Source organism: Halichoerus grypus, chromosome 1, assembly GCF_964656455.1.
Source record: "Halichoerus grypus chromosome 1, mHalGry1.hap1.1, whole genome shotgun sequence".
In the NCBI taxonomy this organism is placed as follows: Eukaryota; Metazoa; Chordata; class Mammalia; order Carnivora; family Phocidae; genus Halichoerus; species Halichoerus grypus.
This window is the reverse complement of record NC_135712.1, coordinates 127,844,958-127,871,010: the sequence shown is the minus strand read 5'-3', so window position 1 is coordinate 127,871,010 and position 26,053 is coordinate 127,844,958. Positions and strand designations below refer to the sequence as shown.

General features: G+C 35.7%; 1 protein-coding gene across 10 annotated transcripts in view; it reads left to right on the top strand.

The window, feature by feature from the left end:
* ATP2C1 (ATPase secretory pathway Ca2+ transporting 1) overlaps nucleotides 1-26,053 on the top strand; it is a 161,057-nt gene that overhangs the window by 73,341 nt on the left and 61,663 nt on the right. For 9 of the 10 annotated variants that reach the window (XM_078071775.1, XM_036092548.2, XM_036092547.2 and 6 more), the window contains 6 exons: nucleotides 1,546-1,656; nucleotides 3,983-4,099; nucleotides 6,711-6,800; nucleotides 8,852-8,887; nucleotides 11,984-12,045; nucleotides 16,186-16,294. In XM_078071775.1, coding sequence (XP_077927901.1) covers nucleotides 1,546-1,656; nucleotides 3,983-4,099; nucleotides 6,711-6,800; nucleotides 8,852-8,887; nucleotides 11,984-12,045; nucleotides 16,186-16,294 — 525 coding nt within the window. Of the gene's footprint in view, nucleotides 1-1,327; nucleotides 1,380-1,545; nucleotides 1,657-3,982; nucleotides 4,100-6,710; nucleotides 6,801-8,851; nucleotides 8,888-11,983; nucleotides 12,046-16,185; nucleotides 16,295-26,053 lie in introns of all 10 variants that reach the window. The other variant, XM_078071786.1, reaches the window with a different exon arrangement.

Here is a 26,053-nt window from a genome sequence, read left to right as displayed (position 1 = left end):
GTAATCTGTCTCCAGTTTCCTCAGAAATTTTGGCTACTAATATCTTCTCATTAAAAGTAGAAAAATACTTCCACTTCTTGCTTTAAAGTACTTAAACATTCAGGAATGCCTTTTAAATAGATGAGATTAGAAAACATGTATGTATTTGATTGTTCCAGAACTCAGTTACACTGAGGGAGTACTTTTTTTCCCACAGCTATTTACTATTTTTTGGAGTAGTGTAAAGATTTTTTTATGTACACAGACCTCTGTAATGACAGCATACAGGTCTCTATTATTGTCTTAGAATAATAGAAACTTAAGGTTATTCTTCTTTGATCAATCTCATTTTTTTTTTAAGATTTTATTTGTTTATTTGACAGAGAGACACAGGGAGAGAGGGAACAGAAGCAGGGGGAGTGGGGAAAGGGAGAAGCAGGCTCCTCACTGAGCAGGGAGCCTGATGCGGGACTCGATCCCAGGACCCTGGGATCATGACCTGAGCCGAAGGCAGATGCTTAAGGACTGAGCCACCCAGGTGTCCCAATCTGATTTGTTGTCTTAAAGAAGTGTTGTGTCAAAAAAATTTTAGGGAAATATTTTATCCTAAAAATGTTGATTATCCAAGGTTGAAAACATTCCATCTGAAAGCTTAAAGACGTGTGTCTTGGCAGTAAGATGATCACTTACTTCAGTTTCAGTATTATTTTACAGTTTCAGTATTTTAATCAGTGGATGTGTAGGAACTGAAATGTTTTCTTCGCTAAAGTTTCTGTGGGGAGATTTTGTCTTCCTTTCTCCTACTTATTCAAAACTTTTTTTTTTTTGTCTATAAAGATTAATCTGTCAGCTTAGGACCCAAGACAAGTCTGGATTGGGGATTTATTTCTGGAAGTGTGTTAAATAAACACTTTTCTGTAGATACTTGCTTATGAAGCTGCATCAAGTAGATACCATGGTTACCACCATTTCTGTGATTTACTCTGCTTGTTCACAGCCCCTTCCCTAACTGTGCATCCTCTGCTTGTGTGGTCTCTCTTTTGCTCTTTGTTTTCCTGCTAGTTTGGGAATGGGTTTTTAAATCTGACTTGCTGTCCTGGTGCTTATGTAGAGTAGTCAGGTGTTTTTCTGGACAGTTAAGAAATGGGCTAACCAACAGGAGTAGTTAAAATGGAGAAAGCTTAGCTGTTCTCTGTCTTTCCTGTTAAACATAATGAGTTTAGAGGATTATGACTACATGTAATTCTCAGGATCTGCTAGACGGGACATCTGTTTTACTTTTTACTCATTACATTGCTGTAGAAATAGCATCTTTTTTATTTAATGTGGAAATTATTTTGTATTCTAGCTGGCACTGGTGGCTTGATTTTTCAGATGTGCTTTCTGGAGAATAGTACATGGTTAGTAGAAAATTATCTTATGAGAACTAGATACTTATTATTCTCAAAATGTTTGTTTTCTAACTGGAAACTAAGTTTCTGTGAACATTTGGATTTTCATTTATTCTAGACTGCATTCCAATTTTTTGGTATATTCAAATATTTTTCCTTTGGTTTTATTTACTAGGTTGCACGTTTTCAAAAAATTCCTAATGGTGAAAATGAGACAATGATTCCTGTATTGACATCAAAAAAAGCAAGTGAATTACCCGTCAGTGAAGTTGCAAGCATTCTCCAAGTAAGTGCTTGGTGGGAAGGAAGGGAATAGATAGTAAAATCAGTCATTTAGACATAGGTAAATGCCATCCAATAGAATTTTCTCTGATGACATAAGTGTGGTGTTCTGCGTTGTTCAGTACAGTAGCCAATAGTTAAATATGACTACTGAGTACTTGCAGTGTGGATATTTAGGTAAGGAACTGAATTTAATTTTATTTAATTTTTATTCTTTAAAATTTAAATGGCTGCACGTGGCTAGTGTTTACCTGATTGGACAGTGCAACTCTAGGTCATTAGCATTGCGAGGAGCTATTAATGCTGTGTAAGGATTAGTTGGATTAATAAAATAATCAATTTATTAACATAACTAGAGTTAGGAGTTTATCAGTTTTTTGTGTTTTCTAAAGTGAAAGGTAAGTACAAGATAGGGCCTGCAAGTAAACTTTAATTGCTTATGAAATTTAATCTCTTCCTAGTTTTAAAAGCACAATCTAATGTAACATGAATACTTTTTTAATTTTTCCTTCAAAATTCCTGTATTTTAATGATGGCATTAAAAACATTGGATATATATTTTTTGAGGGTTTTTGGTTGTATTTATATTGTTTTAAAACCATTTATTTTAAATATTTTTAAGTGTTGCGAGACTGTTATCAAACTCTATTGTAAAGCTTTTGGCCAGAGAAACTGATTATTTTAGGGATGCAGGTAATTTCATTCTTAAATGATAGTTATGATAATAAATCATGAGAGACAATGACTCTTCTAAGTTTCCCAGATCCAATTCCAACATGGTTGGGGGGCGCTTCTCCCACACATAACACCAAGCAATTCTTGGACACCCAATAATTTAACTCAATTCCAACAATATCTACCCAGAGATAACATCAGATTCCATAGGTTAAGGGTTCAGCCCTAGAAGACTGCCTCTTACTCCTGACTTCAGAAGTCAGTCACAGGCCCCATGCTGTTACCTATGCTTCTGACCAACCCGCTACAGATTAGAGGTTCCTCCTTAGGTTCATTTAATTTTCTAGAGTGGCTCACAGAGCTCAGGGAAACACTTAACGTTTACCAATTTATTAAAGAGATATGATAAAGGATATAAATCAACAGCCAGATGAAGAGATACATAGGTCTGGGATGGGGAAAAGGCCTAGAACTTCCATGCCCTTTCCAGGTATACCATTCTCCCTAGTCTCCATGTTTTCACCAACCTGGAAGCTCTCCAAACCCAGTTCTTTTGGGCTTTTATGGAGGCTTCATTGCTTAGTCATGGTTGACTGAGTCATTTGCCTTTGGCTGATTCAGCCTTCATCCTGTCTCTCTCCTCCTCAGAGGTGAGGGAGAATGGTGGTGGGGGTGCTGGGACTGAACCCTGTAATCATGTGGTTGGTCCTCTTGTCTATCAGCTGCTGCTCTTGGGTGGGGTCCAAAAGTCACCTTCATTCACACAACAAAAGACACCTTTATTGCCATCATCCCAGGAAATTCCAAGGGTTTTAGGAGCTGTGAGCCAGTAACCCTGGAGGAAGACCATATACAAATGAGGAATATGTTTTGGGCATCTGAATGACCAGATAACATATACATTTCTTAATAAATCACAATATCGCAGTGACTGAAGAATGTAGGTGGTGTTCATAGAACATAATTATTTTTAGTAATTTAGGAACCACAAATTATCTGCTTGAAAGAATTACACAGTCCAAGAGTAAAAAGTAATACCAATCTGAGGGTTTTGATAGGCTCACAGAACAAAAAAGGCAGTTATGGTCCATTGAATGTTCTTTTGGAGAAACTAATTTTAGAAAATAAAACAATGAAAGCAAAGAAAGCTAATTAAAATGTACTGATACTTTGCTTTCTGTAAGTCATGTGGCTGGTTTTTGTTTATTTCTCTCTTCCCAGAGAAAATCATAAGTTTTTTGTTTATTAAACTATACCTTATTGCTTACATTTTTTTAAAAAATGTGCTAATATAATATTGTATGTTACCTATACATCAATAATTTTTTTTTAATCAAGGTGTAATTTACATGAAATATAATGTACCCATATTAACGGAACAGTTTGCATTTTGGCAAATGTTAACCACCATCAGAATTAAGATATGGAACACTTTCATCACTACTAGAAGTTCCTCAGGTCCCTCTGCAGTTAATCTAAGTAGATTTTTGCTCTTGGCCCCAAGCAACCACTGATAATGCTTTTTGTTACAACAGATTAGTTTTGACTGTTGTGTAAGTTCTTATAAATATGAACATACAATATGTACCCTTGTGTTTTTCTTCTTTTGTTCTCTGCTAACATTTTTAGTAACTTTTATATGTAAAATCTAATAGGCTGATCTTCAGAATGGTCTAAACAAATGTGAAGTAAGTCATAGGCGAGCCTTCCATGGCTGGAATGAGTTTGATATCAGTGAAGATGAGCCACTATGGAAGAAGTATATTTCTCAGGTGAAATATTTTTATTTCCTCCTCTGCTGTGTAATTTACATGTATTTTTGTTAGTGTAGTTGTTTACTTTTGTGCAGTTTTTTTTTGTTTTGTTTTGTAGAGAAAGGAAATAATTTGTAAAAAATGTTTTTTACCTACATTTTTTCTGTTAGAGTTTACTGTTAAGTTGGAACTTCTGTAATTTTTAGTGGGTGCAAATCTTTACGAATGTATAACATGGAATAATACTGTGAACAGTAGTTTCCTTTACAGATGTCTACCTTACATTTGTCTTATAAGGAATGCTAATATTTTTTTTAAATTTTTTTATTGTTATGTTAATCCCCATACATTACATGGGAATGCTAATATTTTTTAAAGTAATATAGCCAGCTTAGAAAATGTAGTAAAAATAAGGTAGTTTGAATCCAGACTGCTTGAGTACAAATTCTATCTTTATTTCTTACTAGCTCTATGATCTTTATTATCCTTTTAGTCTTATCTATAACATGAGGATAATAATTTTAGGAGATAGTAAGCTATCAATAAACAATAGCCATTTTTAATTATATTTTGTCAATATCCTAATCTTTTCAGAAAGACTTATTGTAGGATTTTCTTTTAACTGTAACAAGTATGTTAATGTGAAAAGTTCCAAGAATCCTATGGCCAGTTTTCACCTAGTAGGGTTAGTTTGCCAAACAAGTTCTTTTTATTTTTACTTATTTATTTTTTAACAAGTTCTTTTTAGTAAAGGAAACTTTTAAGCCTTCTAAGTACAGGTTTTTTTTTTTTTTTTTAAGATCTATGTGTAACTTTTCTAAAGGGCCTTAATGGGCCCAAATTTATCAGTCTTAATTTTGCAGATGAGTTTGTTTAAAGTGGAAAAACTGAATTTTTAGAGATTAAAAGAACCTTGTGTGTGTGTATCTGTCATGTGTTTGTAGAATATTTTTTATATGCATGTTTGTATTCTCACATTTACCACATATCCACATTACCTAAAACTTTAGGAAGTTCATTCTAGATTTATAAACTATAGTGATTGGACTTATTATTAGGCAGTATAATTTAATGTTTTACTTTCTTACTCCTGTTTCAAAGCTTGACTACCTGCATCATGGGATTGCTGTGAGAATGAAACAGAAGTAGTGTAATGTAGTTAAACACAAGCAGCAATTAACAGTAAATATCAATTGTTAATCATAAAGCACTGGGTGAGTCTGTTCCTCTACAAAGAACACTGAGTTTGTTGCTTTGCAAACATTTGTCTGGAGCCTGCCATTAATCAAGTGGCGTGCTTGCTACTTTGGCATAGGTATTTTAGAGGTCGTAATAAAAAAAGCCCATGGGTCTTGTCCTCAAATTGTGATGATAAGAGCTAACATTTGAAGTGGCTTTTATGGTTCACACAGTGTTTTAATATACATTCTTAGTTAATCTTTATCACAGTCTTGGTATAAGGTAGTATTTTCCCAGATGAGGAACTTGGGTCATACACAAGTGACAGGAGCTGGATTTAAACCCAGGTACTCTGACTCAGTCAAGTGTGTGTGGTTTGTCAACCCTGAACCACATTGCAGTTGTAGTTTTAGTTTGTTAGAGTAGTGATTTTCAATCTTCTAGGCGTTAGAATCATTTGGGGAGTGCCTTAAAAGTGCTGAAGCCTGGGCCCTATGCCCGGAGATTCTGATTTAATTGGTCTGGTGTGAACGTAGGCATATTTTAGAAGTTCTTCACATGATTCTGATGTGAAGCAGGGTCGGAACCCCTGTGCCAGGGAATGGAGCCATATAGGGAGGGGGAGGTGATGGCATCTAACCTTGCTGCTGTGGTATCTAGGGGCTGGGGTTCTCTGGTGGGATGAATTCTTTGTAGCCTGGTTACTTTGCACCTTTAACAGTGATTGGCACCACTTCATCAGAGGAAGAGGTTCTGGCAACAGAGCTCTGATGTTTAAGGAGTAGGATGTCCAACTGGGAGAATTTAGGGTGGCTCTGGTGCTTGGTCATTTAAGTGCTGCCTAGTTGGGTTGATGGTGTGGTTCTGTTTCTTTAGATACTAATGCCTCTGCCAGATAGATAATAGGAAAACCAGCATTTGGAAAATCTTCAGCTTCTGTGGAGTGGATCTTATTGTTGGTTCTTAGCTACGATTATTCCTGGGGCATGTGGGTCAACCACGGAATTGTAATCTGTGCTACTTATTAAGTATAAGATATTTGGATCTCATAATTTAGGTGTTGTACCCAGTGTTAACCTAAATTTTTATCTTAAAATTCATTTTCCACTTATTCTAGCCTCAGTAGAAATGCAGACCAGCTATATTTATTAAATTAATGTACCAAAAATATACGTGTACCATAAGGAATTGGTAAATTCTTAGTTTTAAGTATTGATATTTAATTTTCTTTTCTTCTGAAAAGGAACTGTTATGAAGCGGTGACTTTTAAATGTAGTTAAGTGTAAATACTTTTTTTGTTAATTAAAAAGACATACAAAATCTCATTCAAATGTAGACTCATAATTTTCTAATCATGCCTCAGTAGTTTATTTTTTTAAGTTTTTGTTGTGATGCAACACAACTACCATTCATACAAAACTGTTGAATTGCTGTTTGTTTTCACTTTCAGTTTAAAAATCCCCTTATTATGCTGCTTCTGGCTTCTGCAGTCATCAGTGTTTTAATGCATCAGTTTGATGATGCTGTCAGTATCACTGTGGTAAGAAAATATATATATTTTTAAACTATTGGATAATCGTTTAAAATTAGGATTGGCTTTTATTTTGGAAAATGAATTGAGAAGTGCCTAATGTTTCTTCAGGTTTTTTGTTAATGTCCAAATTCTGCATTTTGTTGCAGTAATTTCAAGTAATGTTCAACGGTCTGTGATTGGCACTCATGAGAATTATTTAACAACCTTATAATTTTACAGATATGGAATATTTTATAAATTTCTGGTTAAAATTTTAATTTAGTTTACTTTCTATTGAGAATGTTTTGACTAATTGTGAACTGAAGCCTGATGATTATGAAATTAAAAATATTATGTAACAGTGAACACTCTATATACTATGTAAGATTTTACTCTTTCTGGCTAAGCTGTTCTTGCTTTCATTGAAAGTTTCCTCTTCTTTTTTTTCTTGTCCTGTGTTATATTGTGGTATAAAAATTTATAGCAAGTACAAGCATTGATTAAAGCAGATATGTTTACGCGTAAGAACACAGTAGAAATTAATATAGAGCTGCAGTTCTTGAGCTCTTGCTTGTGGACTCCCAGGTGTCTGTAAGACCCTTTCAGGGAGCATGTAAGGTCAAACTGTTTATGTAATACTCAAACATCATTTTTGCTTTGTATGTTTGCATCAGTGGTGAAAGAGCAGTGGCAGGTAAAACTGAGTGTTGACTCAAGTCAGAATAATGGCACCAACCTGTACTAGTGGGCATTGTTTTCTTTCATTGTTTCTCTTAGGAGTGTTTTTCATAATGCAGTAAAAATTAATTTCATTAAATCTTGACAGTTGAGTATATACCTTTTGAATATTCTGTGTAATAAAATGGGAAGTATGCATAAAGGACCTACGTATATTGAGGTACAATGGTTGTTTCAAGGAAGGGCGATTGTGGTGAGCTGAACTAGGCTTTACTAGAAAGAATGAATGATAGACAAACTTGGTTCTTAAGACTTGAATAACTGGCATGCTTTTTTTTAGGAAGTGAGTGAAATGATGAAATACTATCACTTCAAGAAAAATAAAGAACATTTATTGCCAGTGATAAAATTCAGGCTTTCAAGTGATAGAATTTTGCAAAATATTTATGAATTACTGTGCGCTAAATAGCTTCCCAATATTTAAGACTTCATTCTAAAGAGATCAGTAGTATTTCAATGAATATCATTTTTTTTACTATTATGAAATGTGTCAGCACTTGAAAGATTTGAATAACCAAGTAAATCAATATTTTCTAAACGACCAGTGTAAGATGTTACAATGTTTTCAGTGATCAGAGATCCATTCAAATTGAAAATAGATCAATAGATTTTACTATAATTATGAAAAGTTCATTGATACAGCTTAGATTCTATTTGCAAATTACTCTAAGTAACTAACACTTGTCTAATTTGGGTGTAGTAGCTAAGAAGAATATCCACAATCTGAAAAGGCTTTTAAAATACTCCTTCCTTTTCCAACAATATCTGTATGAGATTAGGTTTTCTTCCTATACTTCAGCCTATACTTCAGCCTATACCTAGGACAATAGATTAAATGCAGAAGCAAATGTGAGAATCCAGCTTTGTATTAAGGCAGACATCAAAGATAGAAAAACTGAAAACACTTGCACTTTTGTCAGAAATTTTTTTTATTTGGGAAGTGTATTTTTCATAAAAAATGTTGTATGTATTAACATGCAATGGTTTTATTACTTTTTAGATGAATTAATAAGGAGGAATTAAAACTGAGCAATTAAAAAAGTATTAAATTATCGTAAATATCAGTAGGTTATATCCCACATAAAAGCTGGTCCTCAGTTTGTAAGAACAGAAAGGGATCTTGAGATCAAATTTGAGAAGTTGTCCTAGGGGAGGCAAGGCACTGTTGGCTGTCAGTTTTTCCCCTAAGGCAGAGTTGTGATTTCTTCCCCAGTTGATCTCAGTGCTTAGTGTCTGGTATCTGGGGACTGCAAATAGAGTTAGAAAAATAAAACATGATTCACAGTTATTTCTGAAGTTGCAATTTCAGCTTTAAAAGGTTATTTTTTTGTTTTGTTTAGGCAATACTTATCGTCGTCACGGTTGCCTTTGTTCAGGTGAGTAGGTGGTCTACTTTGTCAGCATGAAAGTGGTATTTTAGTTAATTGCTTAAAAAAACTGAGGTGGCTTATGAGAAAATCTTTGGTTATTGGGGGATGGTAATACTGGTCAGAACAATTCATTCTTTGTTTTTGAAATGATTTCAGAAACTTAGTTCTCCAGGGAACTTTGTGGAACTAACTTGACTGCTTTGATTTAGATAGTAGCATGAAGAAAATGTAGTTTTTTATTTGATAAAATTAAAGATAACTGAAGCAGATGGAAACAAAAAGCACAGTAATAGAAATAAAAGCCAGCAACAGGTTTAAAAATTTTTTTCAATTAAAAAATTGGGCCAGGTTTAAATTCCTCATTTCCTACACAGAAAAACGTTCTGATCTGGATCAAATTTCCAATTCAGCATAGACATTGAAACAGTAAATAAAACATATGATGAGGGAACTCCTTTTAAAAATGAAATGTGAATATCAATGTGGAGATAATGTCAGGATTTTTATCGCAAGTGTAGGCATATATAAAAACGTAGGCTTAGTTTTATGTTTATTTAATATCTGATAACTTCATATTTTAGAACAATGTTGGCAGGTCTCATTTTATTAGCTAAAAGTTTTAAAGCATAGTTCATAAGAATAGAAGGATTGGGGCACCTGGCTGGCTCAACTGGGTGACTCTGGATCTCAGGGTTGTGAGTTCGAGCCCCACATTGGGTGTAGAGATTACTCAAAAATAAAATAAAAAAAAAGACTTCTCGTTTAGAGGAAAATGTTATGTTTGATACTCAAGTTCATGTTGCTTTGACTCTTAAGACTATATTTTAAGTGATTGTGGTTATTTTCGCATCTGTGGTTAATTCCTTGGGTATTTCCTATAATTATCCAGGCTTTCTATGGCAATCTCTAACTAATAAGTTATTAGTTTACAGTAACCCACTGTAGAAAAGTCTGTTGTAATCAGATTATCTGCAGCAAGTTTGTGAGCTCCATCAGTAGACCATCAGGGATTCTGTTTCCAGGGAATCTTTTTGCTTAGAACAGACAAAAGTTGCGCTGGGGCAGGTGGAGCTAGTTAGTCTAGCAGAGGTCCTTCCAGGCTGGTCATCATTCAAGGCAGCTCTTCATTCAGACATTCAGGTGGTACTATCCACTCAACCAGTAACTGGAACCCTCTTGCATCTTTAATAATGCTTGAGAAATACGGAGTGACTTTCTTCAGAGGGATTCCTGCAGTATTATTACTATGGATAAGAGGACCTTTGCTTGTTCTGTTGGTGTGTAGAGAGCACCTACCTCAAAAAAACCTACAAAATTGTGATTTTAACATAGTGTGGGATTTTCCACAAAGATTGCATGTTATACACTGTGAATGCAGTGGCAGAAACTATCTGCTAAATATCTCTGTGATAGGTTCAGTTGATGGAAAACTCCAGAAAGAATTGAAACATTTATGAAAAGCCCAGTTTCAGATTGGTAGGTCTGGTTTCTTACACATACATGAGCCTTTTACCCAAATGTGCCTTGAAACCAACAAAATATTCTGTATAAACTGCAATTAAAAACCCTCTCTAAAAGATCCTATTTGCTGCCACTTGAACTTATTATAGTGCTTTGTCAGAAAACTACCAAAACTCTGAAATTGTCAATGATTTGTCTTATTTAATATTTGTGTTTTTATCTGGGTTTTAGGAGGAGAGTGCTTGTATATTTTTATATTTATGTCTACCCTTTTTTCCCTCTCTTTCAAAAATCTCCATTTCTCACCCCATTGTATACCCTCACAGCCATGAAAATAGCTGTTCTATATCGTCATACATTGATGCCACCTTACAATAAACTTAAAATATAACTTTTAAGTGTTCATTAGAGATGGCTGTCAGGTTTTTAGTGACATGTTAAAAGGTCATTTTGATACAGAAGTATCTCTGTAGTTGTAGGGAGTGAAGCCTAAGAAATCTGAAAAGGGAGGTAAAGATTGGGCAGCTTCTATGTCATTTATTACTAGGATCTAGAATTGGTGAGTGTTTTCTAGCCTTCTATGGAATTTTTGGGTAAAATTTCCAAATTCCTTAATATCCTTGTTATGGTTGGGGGAGGGGTATCTTAGAATTTTCATATTATAGATTTGCCTTACTCTCATATTTGTTCCTCTTGCCTAAGTAAATACTCATTTAATTCTAAGTTACTCTTACATAGCTTTGCATTTGCTATTTCAAAAAGTTTGTGATGGGTATGAAATTTTGAATAGTACTAGCACTGCAGTCATTTCAAAACACTCCCCAACTTTCACTCCCACTACTCACCCTCTCCATTTTTAAACTTAGATCAAAAGATTGGTGTATTTAGTGCAGACATGAGACAGAAATAGCAGTGATGTTACGTGAAGCAAGACTGCCCATGGAAACGTGGACTAAGTAGTATGGTGAGATGAAAGATGTCTCTGACCCTCAGCTTTGATTATATGCATAGAGAAAGGCTGGAGCATCGCAGACTTGGGGCTCCTGAGAATGTCCTCTTTTGGATAATTCAGGGTGATGGGAAAGGTGTCTGTGAAAGTAGTGCCAGCCACAACTCACTCTTATTTAACAGATGTTCTTTCTAAACAAACTTCATAAACCTTTGCAGTAAGCATGTGCTTATATCCTCAAAGCAGATGTTGCTTGCAGTTAATTGTCTTTGACTTCTTTGGTCATTAAACACTAAAAGTAAAATTATCTTAATCATGAGGCTCAATGATTTTAACTTTTAATGACTGAAAATTATATACTCTTTGGACACACTAATGAGTGTTCTTCATTTTCTTATAAATAAACTGACCTTAGGTTTCACATTGAATATTAACATATAAAATTGGGAATATTTAATTGTCAGAATTGTTTGGCTGCTATAATTTAACATTATTTAATAAGGAATAAACTTTCATGTGTTAGGACTATAAGTGCAAGTAAAGGAAAAGATAAGAACTGGGGGAAATTTTAAAAAAATGAGATTATTTACTTAAGTCTAACATGGAATATGTACATAGGAACATACATATTTGCATTTCTTTATAAATGTTTTCTCTTAATATGTTCTGCTTTTTTTTTTTTTAATAAATAGGAATATCGTTCAGAAAAATCTCTTGAAGAACTGAGTAAACTTATGCCACCAGAATGCCATTGGTATGATCCTTGTTTCTGATATGGATTTCTAATTTTTTTAAATTGAATTATAATTTGTATACAGTGTTAAAAGAGTTTCAGGCATATAGTATAATGGTTCAGCAGTTTTATACATTACTCAGTACTCATCACTGTAAGTATACTCTTAATTCCCTTTATCTGTTTTACCCATAGCCTCACCTATCTTCCCTCTGGCAGCCACTAGCTTGCTCTCAGTATTTAAGAGTGTTTTTTTGTTTGTCACTTTTGTCTTTTGTTTTGCTTCTTAAATTCCGTATTTGAGTGAAGTCATGTGGTGTTTGTCTTCCTCTGTCTGAGTTATTTCACCTAGCTTTATACCCTCTAGGTCCATCTATGTTGTTGCAAACGGTGAAATATCATTCTTTTTTATAGCTAAGTAATATTCCTGTGTGTGTGTGTGTGTGTGTGTGTGTGTGTACACGTACGTACACCATATCTTCTTTATCCATTCATCTATGGATGGACACTTGGGTTGCTTCTATATCTTGGCTATTGCAAATAATGCTTCAATAAACATAGGGATGCATTTATCTGTTTGAATTAGTGTTTTCATTTTCTTTGGGTAAATACCTAGTAGTGGAATTACTGGATCATATGGTAATTCTATTTTTAATTTTTTGAGGAATGTCCATACTGTTTTCCACAGTGGCTGCACCTATTTGCATCCCACCAACAGTGCATGAAGGTTCCTTCTTCTCCATATCCTCACCAACACTTGTTGTTTCTTGTCTTTTTGATTGTAGCCATTCTGACGGATGTAAAGTGATATCTTATTGTGGTTTTGATTTGCATTCCCTGATGATTAGTGATGTTGAACATCTTTTCATGCGTCTGTTGGCCGTCTGTGTGTCTTTCTTGGAAAACTGTCTATTCCTGTCCATTTTTAATCAGATTATTTGTTGTGTGTTTTTTTTTTTTTTTGGTGTCAGGTTGTAGGAGTTCTTTATATCTTTTGGATATTAACCCCTTTTTGGATATATTATTTCAAATATCTTCTCCATTCAGTAGGTTGCTGGGGGGTTTTTTTGTGTTTTTTTTTTGTTGTTGTTGTTATGGTTTCTTTTGCTGTGCACAAGCTTTATATTTTTGTGTAGTCCCAATAGTTAATTTTTGCTTTTGTTTCCCTGGCCTGAGGAGGCATGTCTAGAAGAATGTTTCTGTGGCAGATGTCAAAGAAATTACTGCCTGTGTTTTCTTCTAGGTATTTTATAGTTTTAGGTCTTACATTTAGGACTTAATTCATTTTGAGTTTATTTTTGTGTATAGTAAAACAGAGTGGTTTAGTTTCATTCTTTTGCATGAATGCAAACTGCAGCTGTCCAGTTTTCCCAATACCATTTATTGAAGAGACTGTCTTTTCCCCATTGTATGTTCTTGCCTCTTTTATTGTAGGTTAAGTGACCATATAAGCGTGGGTTTATTTCTGGGCTCTCTATTCTGTTCCATTGATCTATGTGTCGGTCTTACCATTTGTTTGTGTCATCTTCAATTTCTTTCATCAGTGTTTTATAGTTTTTGGAGGAAAGGTCTTTCACCTCTGTGGTTCAATTTATTCCTGGGTATTTCATTCTTTTTGGTGCAATTGTAAATGGGATTGTTTTCTTAATTTCTCTTTCTGCTTCATTATTATTAGTGCATAGAAATGCAACAGATTTCAGCATATTAATTTGTATCCAGTTACTTTACTGAATTCATTATCAGTTCCAGTAATTTTTAGGTGGAATCTGGATGGTTTTTCTATCTATAGTAACATGTCATCTGCAGATAGTGACAGTTTTATTTCCTCCTTAGCAAATTAGATGCTTTTTCTTTTCTTGTCTGATTGCTGTGGCAATGCCTTCTAGTACTATGTTGAATAAAAGTGGTGAGAGTGGACATCCTTGCCTTATTCCTGATCTTAGAGGAAAAGCTCTTTTTTACCATTGAGTATGATGTTAGCTGTGGGTTTCTCTTTTAAGGCCTTTACTGTGTTGATGTATGTTCCCTCTAAGCCTACTTTGTTGAGTTTTTGTCATGAATGGATGTTGTACTTTGTTAAATGATTTTTCTGCATCTGTTGAGATGATCATATAGTTTTTATCCTTTCTCTTGTTAATGTGATGCATCATGTTGACTGATTTGGGAATATTGAACTACCTTTGCATTCCTGAAATAAATCCCACTTGATCGTGGTGAATAATGTTTTTAATGTGTTGTTGGATTTGGTTTGCTTATATTTTGTTGAGGATTTTTAGATCTGTCTTCATCAGAGATATTGGCCTGTAGTTTTTGTTTTTTGTAGTGTGTTAATCTGGTTTTGGTGTCAGGGTAATACTGGCCTCGTATAAAGAATTTGGAAGCTTTTTTTGTCTTCCATTTTTTGGAATTGTTTGAGAAGAATAGGTATTAACTCTTCTTTATTTTATAGAATTTTTTTTTAAAGATTTTTAAAAAATTTATTTATCTGACAGAGAGAGATAGCGAGAGAGGGAACACAAGCAGGGGGAGTGGGAGAGGGAGAAGGAGGCTTCCCGCTGAGCAGGGAGCCTGATGCGGGGCTCGATCCCGGGACCCTGGGATCATGACCTGAGCCGAAGGCAGATGCTTAATGACTGAGCCACCCAGGCGCCCCTTTAACTCTTCTTTAAATGTTTGGTAAAATTCATCTGTGAATCCACCTGGTCCTGGACTTTTACTGGGAATTTTTTGACTACTGTCAATTTTATTGCTAGTAATCCGTCTGTTCAATTTTCTTTCTTCCTATTCATTCTTGGAAGGTTATATGTTTCTAGGAATTTATTCATTTCTTCAAAGTTGTCCAATTTGTTGGCATATAATTTGTCTTAATATTCTCTTATAATTCTTTGTATTCCTGTGGTATCGTTTGTTATTTTTCTTACTTCATTTCTGATTTTATTTATTTGAGTCTTCCCTCTTGTTTTCTTGAGGAGTCTGACCAAAGGTTTATCAATTTTGTTGATCTTTTCAAAGAACTGGCTCTTAGCTTTATTGATCTGTTCTACTTTTTTTTTAGTCTCCATTTTATTTATTTCTGCTCTAATCTTTATTATTTTTTTTCTTCTACTGGCTTTGGCTTATTCTCCTTTTTCCAGCTTCTTTAGGTGTAAGGTTTATTTGAGACATTTTTATTTCTTAAAGTAGGCCTGTATTGCTATAAACTTTCCTCTTAGAACAATTATTGCTGTGTCCCAAAGATTTTAGACCATTGATTTTTTTTAGAAAATCAGCAAGGAAACAGTGACTTTGAGTGACACATTAGACCAAATTGACCTAATAGATACATTCAGAACATTCCATCCAAAAACAGTGGAGTACATATTCTTTTCAAGTGCACATGGAACATTCTTCGGAATAGATCACATATTAGGCCACAAAGCAAGTCCCAATAAATTCAAAAAGATTAAAATTATATCATGTATCTTTTCTGACCACAATGGTATGAAACTGGAAATCAGTCACAAGAATAAATCTGGAAAGAACACAAATACATGGAAGCTACATGGCATGCTACTAAACAATGAAAATGGGCCAACCAAGAAATCAAAGAGGAAATAAAAAAATACATGGAGACAAATGAAAATGGATTTTCACTCTTAAAAATAGAAATTGAATGTGAGTAGTACAGTATACATTGTGGCATCAGATTTGTCTAAACATAAGGTAGAAATCATTAGTCCGACATGAAAAATTGATGTTCTGTTCAGTGTAGCAAGTTGTGATATTAAAACATTTAAGTTCTAATATTGAGATTGTTGAGACATGGATTTATTCAACAGAGTTTTTTGTGTGTGTGACTAAGTGCTAAGCACGGTTGGGGTTGCAGTGATGCACAATCAGACAGGCCCAGATGAATAAGAAGGTTGCTTCAGTTTTCACATTTTACATTTGAACGATAACTGGTCACTGTTTCCAGTGCTTTTTTTGTCATCTGAACATCTTAATTACCAAGAATAGAAAAATAATTGTTTGCTTAGTTTCTTATATTTGACTTAGCTTCTTTGAAGTGGTAATTATACTACAATATATTTTTCCTCAGGTAAGCCCACTAGAAAGAATTTTTTTAAATAAGTGGTGTGGCTTTCTTTTTTCAGCCATGGTTGTTTCTGTTTCATGTTACAGTGTACGTGAAGGAAAATTGGAACATACACTTGCTCGAGACTTGGTTCCAGGTGATACAGTTTGCCTTTCTGTTGGGGACAGAGTTCCTGCTGATTTACGCTTGTTTGAGGTAAGTTTGGTGTTTTAATTTCTTTGGGCTGCTGTAACAAAATACCATAGCCTGGGTCGCTTATAAACAACAGAAAATTATTTCTCATAGTTCTGGAGGCTGGGAAATCCAAGATCAAGGGTCCAGCCCAGTTGCGTCCTGATGAGGGCCCTCTTCTGGTTCATAGCTGGTGCCTTCTCTCTGTCCTCACATGGTGGAAGGGGCTAGGGAGCTCTGAGGTCTCTTTTATAAGAACACTAATTCCATTTGTGAGAGCTCCACCCTCATTACCTAACCACATCTGAAAAGTCACACCTAATACCTCATGTTTGAGAGTTAGGATTTCAGTATATAAAGTTTGGGGGGGACACATATTCAGACCATAGCATTTGGTGATCTGTTTGTGAGAAGTGAAAATACTTGGATATGGACTAAAGGATAGACATTAGTAATTTTAAGAATTAATGCATAGTTGATTTGGAAACTCTTGGTTTTCAAGTTTAAAATGTAACATATATAAACATGTCTTCTTTTCTTAAAATATATTAATCTTTACCACAGAGTCTTTTGAGGTGTCCATTAGTGAATCAGCTGATCTTTATGGAAAGGGTATGATAGGCCTTGTGGGAGACACAAAGATGATGTAATGAGTTCTTGTGATCAGGGAGCATACTATTTGTGTACATAAATCACTCACCATAAAATAAGATAGAACCTGGTGAGTGACTAAGAGAAGTACAAAGAATGGAGTGTGAAAATTTAGAGAAAGGAGCATTTACTTCTGATTTCAGTGAAAATCAGATAATGCCTCAGACAGCATGGCTTTGGTGGTGAGAATTGAAGGGTTGGAGGGTAGTACTGGGAGAGATGAGGAAGACCACGAAGCAGCAGTATTCAGATCACTGTGAATGTCCCAGTATATAGTACCGGGCTAGAATATGTTAAGGGTAAAAAATGTGTGGTGGAATCAGATTCAGGGGGGCCTTGGATACAAAGCTCTACCTCAGATTTTATTGGTTAGGAATTAGCTTTGAAGGTCATATGCAGCTGGCAAATGATCTTACCTTAATCTGGCCACAGTGTGTAGAATAGATTGACGGACTAGAAAATGGAGTTAGGCACCTAGGTTAGCATGCCAGTCTCATCTACTTTGGAATTAACAGCCTATTCATTAACACCTATAGAGGCGACAGTCTTTCAATACTTACTGTGTCCCAAAATCTTAGTGTTCATAGGGGTTATGGAAAGCCTAAAGAACCTTTCTGAACTATAATAAGAACAGACTTCATTTAGTCCTGAAGTAATGGCCTTTTTTTCAAATACTTAAAATTTCTCCTTAGGAAGATACCAGATTGCTTTAATTGGTGAGTGGAAATAATTGATAATACAGCAAGTATTGGGAATATTGTTAATTTTGCTTTATTACTTTCTGCCCTTAGTTTATCTTTTTATATCTTTTTTTACTCATTTCCTCTCCTTTCTTTCTATTCCTAATACTTAGTTTATGAGAAAACCTTGGATTATTATTCCTTAGACATTCGACAGGCCTGTCACTTGATATAAATCATCTTCCCTTTCCCCAGAGGGTCTTAATTTGAATTCATGGAGTTTATGTCATCATTTATTCTGGAGTCCTTCTCTTCCAGTTTAGAAGCAGACCTCCTCAGTGGGGTAGTAAAAAGATGGTGTTCCCCATTACTTGAACATTTTGAGCAGTATAATGACATAGAAACTTTAAAACTCCATTTGACTTGGTAAAGTATTTTAGGGTTTTCATTTAAATAAGGGTTAATTGATCTAAGAATTAATTATTTCAGAGTTCATGTGCAAATAGGAAAAGACCAGAGTTCTGGATTAGTATGTATCTTATCCACTTATCAAGTATACTTTGAAGACTTACTGTGAGTTCAGTAAGGGAATTTTTCACCTTTTAAAGCTTGATGTTATAAAAATTGAAAGCATATACTTTGTGGAGTGATTTGTTATTACTGTTTTTCCCTTACCTGTTAACTTTTCAGATACTTTCACTAACACATGTTTTATTTGGCAGTGATAAGGTTGATTTTCTTCTAGTTAATCCATGTTTATGTATATAGTTGAACATCTTTGATTCCCTCTATCACTTTCTGTCCTGTTCATTTTACCTATCACCTTGGTACCTCAAGCAGACTTTTACAACTTTTACGGTAGATTGAGATAATGTTCCTAAAAGATTTGAACCTTTTGTGCTGCTTCTACTAACCTACAGCATAATAAGGCTGTTAAGGTCAGTTTCTCTTCTGGACACAGAGGCTACTAGCTTTTGGAATTAGGTTGGCTTATTGGAGTGTTATTTGCAGAATTTGGCTATGGTGATCTTTGGATGATTTTTTTAAGGCTAGCTGGTCATTTGATGTTCTTGTATGAAATAAGCTCTTCGTTAAGATTTAAAGGAAACTAAGAACTCACATACCTTTGAGATATTATTAATCTCTCAAAACAAAGTGTGTCGATTTCACTCTAGAAAAAGCAAAAGTATCTGGACTTTCATGGTGTATTTCTCTTCTTGTGGATGATGTAGTCTAAGACCAAGGTTGCCACATTAGCGTTGTCATTATGCAACTCTAGGGTTCCTGTCATAAATTTTGAAGGTTCAGATTTTAACTATAAAACTTGCCTGGGCATTCAGTTGCATTTTGTCTGCAAGTTCAGTGATATGACTGCTACACAACTTTTATATGGTATTACCTGTTTGTAGGCTGTGTCTTAAGTCAGGTCAGGCTGCCATAATCAAATACCATAGACTGGGTGGGTTGAGTGATTGCTGTCTCTCTTCCACTTCCTATAAAGCCACTAATCCCATTACGAGGGCCTCACCCACACAAGCTCCTCTAACTCTAATTACCTCCGAAGGTAATTACTATCGTATTGGAAATTAAAGCTTCAGCATGAATTTTACTGTGACATAATTCAGTCCGCAGCAGGCTGAGATTGTCATTTGTAAATCCTTTTTAAAGAAGATTAGTATTGATAACTTAAGGAATTCTGTATTTTGTTTTCTTGCCTGAGTCATTTTCCATAGCCAGGGAATGAACCAGTATGTGTTGGTGGTAGTAACCTTACTGTCACAGGATTTTTTTCTCCATTGGTGTCCGCGGTTTTTGGTCACATTGCTTCGAAGTATGAAGAGGTAGACCAGACAGAGTGGTAGGCCACAAAGCAAGGCTTATTGAGCGATAGCAAAATGATAGTACAAAGCTCCCAAGGAGGGAGGGGATCTGAGAGGGTTGCCACTGGAATTTCTAAGTCTAGGGGTCTAAGAGTCAAAGGAAAAGAGGGTTTCTTTTTTCTATTGAAAATATTTTACTTCTCTCGCTTTAACTTTCTAACTAAGCCTGAAATGTTTCCTGAAATGTAGCAAGATTTTTCTTATACTTGAAGTTCTGGATGAGTAATTCCATTGACACTTTATTTTGTGGCTCACATGCTTGTGGGTAGCCTCTATCATTCTTTGAAACTGTCTTCAAGATCTAGACACTGGGTACAATTACCTTCTTTTTTTTTTTTTTTTAAATGTTTTTGATATGATTTTCTAAACGTAGCAAACTTTTTTTATTTTTTAAAGATTTTATTTATTTATTTGACAGAGACACAGCGAGAGAGGGAACACAAGCAGAGGGAGTGGGAGAGGGAGAAGCAGGCTTCCCGCTGAGCAGGTAGCCCGATGCAGGGCTCGATCCCAGGACCCTGGGATCATGACCTGAGCCACAGGCAGACGCTTAACTACTGAGCCGCCCAGGCGCCCCCGTATCAAACTTTTTAAAGAGAACTACCAGTTATATGCCTGAGGGCCAAGAATTAGCCATTTTTATGACCCTAGATTATCAATTGGACCATTTAAACCTGGGCCAAAAGATATCTCCACTAGGAGTGAAAGCCTACTGGGGCCTTGCTCAGAAGTCCAAACTTAAAACAAGCTAGTTGGCATTACATAGTGAGCCTTTTAACATCACAGATCCATATACTTTGTTACAGCATAGTAGTTCAGCTCATTGAGTAGTTTTTGGTCTCTTTAGGGTTATTCCTTCCTATTCCTTAGTTCCCAAGTAAAAACCAAAGATAATGAGCACAGATCTACTTTGGCTACCTGCCATTGGAAGGAGTCAAAGATAGTCTTCTTGACTGAAACTTTACTTAGCCTTTATGTCCCTTTCTGTAAAGCTCACTATTTTGCGAACACTTTTGTTAAGAATCATTAATAAGCACCTTCCTCTGTGTTGGCTAATTTCATTAGAGGAGCTATCTTTCTGTGTCAGAGCATTCTGACTTCCTGAGTTACAAAATATATTTTCCATTTACTCAGTGAAAACCTTGATATTTTGGTGACACTCAGATTTTGATTTTGTTTGCTGTGCTTTTTTTTATATGTTTTTTTTGAAAAAAAAATCTTTTCAAACATTTGCTAAAATATAAGTGCATGTAATGATATGTTAAATTTACTTATTTTGGTAGTGGAGCTGATGTAGGCAAAATGTAATGCCTCTCTTTGGAAATTGGTCTGTGTAATGAGGTCATTTTAGCCATCCGGTAAATGTTTTAGTATCATGTATAGAACACTGTACCAGGCTTTAGGGCTAGGAAGTGAAAAAGACACAATTTGTGCCCTTTCTACTGGGAGACACCAACATGCAAACAACTGTGATTCAAAGAATACAATGTATCTTATGAATTGACCATATGAGCTTCTGTAAGCCACTTAACTAGGTCTTTGTTTTCTCACTGTGACAGAGAGTTGCCCCAGGGCATTATATCCTAACTTTTAAGGTGCATAGGAGTCATCTGGGCTCTGTTTTGGCAGCTCTGGGGTGGTGCCAAGATTCTGCATTCTTAACTAGCTCTTAGTCCATGCCAAAAGTGCTGGTCTATCTACCACATACAAAAAGATTAAAAACAAAACAAAACAAAAAAACAGCCCACAAAACTTCACTGAGATGTAATTCACATTCAACACAATTTACACATTTAAAATCTATCATTCAGTCACTTTCCATATAGTTTGAATTGTGCAACCATCACCACAGTGTTAACTGTAGAACATTTTTATCACTCCCAAAAGAACACCTTTACCTTTAGTAGTCACTATATTCTCTCCCCTTCTCCAGAGTCTGGTAGGCACTAATTTGCTTGCTCTGTCTGTGTACATGTACCTATTCTGGACATTTCATTATAAATGGAATTAAATACTATGAAGTCTTTTTTGTCTGGCTTATTTTAGTTAACAGTGTTTTCAGGGTTCATCTATGTTTTTGCACGCATCAATATTTCATTGCTTTTTATTGCCAAATAGTATTCCATTGTACGTATATACCACACAATTGTAAATCCATTTACATTTAAAGTGATTATTATTATTATTATTTTTTTTAAAGATTTTATTTATTTATTTGACAGAGAGAGACACAGCGAGAGAGGGATCACAAGCAGGGGGAGTGGGAGAGGGAGAAGCAGGCTTCCCGCGGAGCAGGGAGCCTGATGCGTGGCTCGATCCCAGGATCCTGGGATCATGACCTGAGCCGAAGGCAGACGCTTAACCATCTGAGCCACCCAGGCGTCCCTATTTGTTAAGTATATTATATAAATCAGGAAAAATAGAGGAGTTACAAAGTCAAAATACAATAATGCTGGCATTTATATTTCCCTGTGTAGTTACGTTTACTTGAGTTTATTTCTTCATATGGCTTTGAGTTACTTTCTGCTCTCCTTTTGTTTTAGCTTGAAGGACTCTACTTTAGCATTTCTTGTGGGGCATGTCTGCTAGCAGTGAATTATCTTAGCTTTTGTTTAAGTGGGAATGTCTTAATTTTTCTTCATTTTTGAAAGATAGTTTTGCTGGATATAGACTTTTTGACCTTTTTTTTTTTTTCCTCTCAGCACTGTAGATATGTCTACTGGTTCTCACCCCCATGGTTTCTAATAAGAAATGGGCTGCTAATCTTATTGAGGAGTACATGATGAGTTGCTTCACCTTTGCTGTTTTCAAGATTGCGTCTTTGTCATTTAGCAGTTTGATTATGTCTGCCAGTCTAAATGGCTTTGAGTTTTTCCTATTTGGAGTTTATTGAGCTTCTTTATATAGATTCATGTCTTTTAAATTTGGGAAGTTTTCTTTCCATTATCTTTTCAAATACTCTTTCTGCACATTTCTTTTCTTTTTCCCCCTGAGACTGCATTTTATATTGGTATGTTTGATGATGTCCCACAGGTACCTTAAGCTCTTTTCATTTTTCTTTATATATTTTTTCTCTCTGTCCTTCAGACTGGTTAATTTCAATTGTCCTGTCTTTTTGTTTGCTCGTTTTTATCTCCCTCCTTGTTCAGATCTGCTGTTGTACCCCTCCAGTTAACTTATCATTTCAGTTGTACTTTCAGCATCAGGATTTCTGTTTGTTTCCTTTTTATGTTTTCTTTCTCTCAGTTGATAGTCTTTTTTAAAAAATTGTTTTCCTGATTTCCTTTAGTTCTTTGTCCATGGTTTTCTTTAGTTTATTGAGCATATTTAAGACAGTTGATTTAAAGTCTTTCTAGTAAGTCCAGTGTCTCGCCTTGCTGAGGGATGATTTTTATCAGTCCATTTTTTTCTTGTGAATAGGTCATACTTTTGGGGTTTTTTTGTATTTGTAATTTTTTTTTTTAAAGATTTTATTTATTTATTTGAGAGAGAGAGAATGAGAGAGAGCACATGAGAGGGGTTAGGGTCAGAGGGAGAAGCAGACTCCCTGCTGAGCAGGGAGCTCGATGCGGGACTCGATCCAGGGACCCCAGGATCATGACCTGAGCCGAAGGCAGTCGCTTAACCAACTGAGCCACCCAGGCGCCCCTGTATTTGTAATTTTTTTGTTGAAAACTTTGTATTTTGAATGTTACACTGTCATAATTCTGTACATTAGATTCTACCCTTCCTCAAGGTTTATTGTTTTTGATTTTTGAGGGTTTTAGTGTTTGAATTTGTTGAGTGACTTTTCTTAAAAAAAAAACAGGTTTGTTTTTTTTTTTGGTAAAGACTGTATTCCTTTTTGTGTGTGGTCTCTGACTTTTTTGTTCCATTATCTCAGCAGCTAGCCTTATCTTTCTCAAGTCAAAGAGGAAAAACAGTTACTATTCTCTTGGTCTTTGTAGCTTGTCTTTGAGTTGGGGTACTTCTTGATCCTTGAGCCTAGGCTGTCTCCAATGCTGCCTTCACCTTCACCTTCACCTGCTTGTGTCAAATCCACAGATCTGTCAGGGTGCAAGTCTAGGGTCTTCTCAGATTTTTCTGAGCACACATCTGGTTATAGGCATCCATTCTGCACTCTGTCTTCCCTGGTATATGTGGCAGCCCTTCCAAGCCCATATTCCCTCACAAAACTTCTCTTTGGCTTCTTTCTTCCCAGTCTTTTGGTTGTGTCTGCTGCTTGCCTTATTCCTAGTCCCTTGCCTGCTGGTATATGTCCTTAATCTTTTGGCAGACACCAAGAAAGTCACAGGCTGCATTGGAGTGGGGTGGTGAAATAAATATTAGCCTCTGCACCAGTCCCCCAGGGAACTGCCAGACAGGTTAAAACACAGAAGTACAGCCCTTTAAGAACAAAGTCTTTTTTAGTCCCCAGCTACCAGTAAGCTGCAACAGGAAGGCAAGCTTCTGTCCGCACAGCCAGCACTGCTTCTCTGGGCAGTGGGAGATGGTAGACAGGTAAAAAAAAATGCCACAGTGCCTTCTTACCAAAATTTAGCTGCCTTTTTCTTCATTAAGCACTTCCTTGGTTGTTTTAAGTTTTTGATTCGAGAGTTGATTCTGTCAGTTTTTGTCAGCCCATGATTGTTTTAGTAGAGGGACCAATTCTTTGAGTGCCCTGTTCACAAGTTTTTATATCAACTTCAGTGTATTTTTTTGATAGGCCAACTTGATAAATTGATTACAGTATATTGCTCTCCCTCTTACTGTAATTTATCCCTGAAACTTTGGTTTTAAACGTTTCTGAATTATCAAACTTATATACAGACTTGTAAAAAAAAAAAAAAACAATTTTAAATTAGCTGTCGAAAGAAATGGAGTAGACTATTGGAGAAGGTATATGGTATATTTGTGGAATTTAGAAACATTCCTGTTTACTAAAAACTGTTCGATGTAATCACTCATTTTGGTTTTGGAAAGGATGTATATTTCTGAAGTAGTATTGTTATTATACAGTTTGGAAACCCCATCCAGATGTAGAGCACTGGGAATGTTGGTTCTCTTAGATTGTATAAGCTTGAGATGTGCTTAGGGTTTTATTGTCTTATTTGTATAGATCATTGGTTAAAAAGCAGTGTGAGCTGGGGCGCCTGGGTAGCTCAGATGGTTAAGCATCTGCCTTCGGCTCAGGTCATGATCCCGGGGTCCTGGGATCGAGCCCCGCATCGGGTTCCCCGCTGAGCGGGGAGCCTGCTTCTCCCTCTCCCTCTACTGTTCCCCTTGCTTGTGCTGTCTCACTCTGTCAAATAAATAAAATCTTAAAAAAAAAAAAAGGCAGTGTGAGCTGAGGAATGCTATTTATGTTTAAAATGTTGAAGAGAAAACTTTTTTTCATTAAGTCACTAGAATTTATTTATTTTTTATTTTTTATTTTTTTAAAGATTTTGTTTATTTATTCATGAGAGACAGAAACAGAGGGAGAAGCAGGCTCCCAAGGAGCAGGAAGCCCAATGCGGGACTCGATCCCAGGACCCTCGGATCATGACCTGAGCCGAAGGCAGACGCTTAACCATCTGAGCCACCCAGGCGCCCAAGTCACTAGAATTTAAAAAGACAATATGGGAGGGTTTGAAGTGAGACTTAGTCTCTTTGCTTTAAGAGTCTCATTTCATACCGTAGGAAAGCAAAAGTAGGTCCCTCTTTGAAATTTGGTTTCTTTAAATAGTCTTAGCAAAATATCCTAGAAATCATTGTTAACCAAATACTGGTCTTTAAGTTATTAGCAACTTGATCAAGTTGAATCTATCTAGCACTTAAGTCAGAAAGTTAACAATTCATGTTAATATTTACCATGGGATAAAATCCATTTCATGTAGGCCTTTTTAATAATTTATAACACTTGGTTGTGATGCAGGTAGGTTGGGTCCAAGAACCCAGGGGATGCTCCCATAGGAGCAGCCAGGAGGGTTCTTGGCTTCATGCAGGATAGAAATCAAATAGGAGCAGGAGAAAGTGAAAAAAGAGTTTATTGAATAGTGTGAGTGATAGAGAATAGCATAGGGAGCATCTGGGAGACTTGAAAAGGAAAGGAGAATGAGTCTTGTCATTGTCTGGGGTTAGGGGTTTATATAGGAAAGAGGTCTAGGGTACGTGTTCCTTCAGGGATCTTGGGTAGGGTCCAATCAAGGGTGAGTGTCAGGTGAACAACAGGTGTTATTTCTGGCTCTTCTTGGATGTTGTGAGGTGTTTGGGGCCTAGGACAAAACTCAGAGAGTGATTCACTTTCTTGCTTCCTCCTTGAAGTGGGAACATAGCTTCTTTGATTCAGAACATGAGTAAATGAGGCCTAACAGAAAAATAGCAGAGATGGAGTCTTTCTAAAATGGAGTCCCTTCAGCTATACTACTTTAGTTGGTTAGGCTTTGATTGTTAATAAACTAGAGCTCATGAAGAAGTTTTAATTACATTTTCCTTCATTTGAATAAACAGTAAGAGGAATCCTAATTTTTGAGACCAAAAGTAAGAAATTTTGTCCTGATCAGGCATCTGCAAATGATTAGTTTGGAATTCTTTTCTGGGGAAAGAAAGCC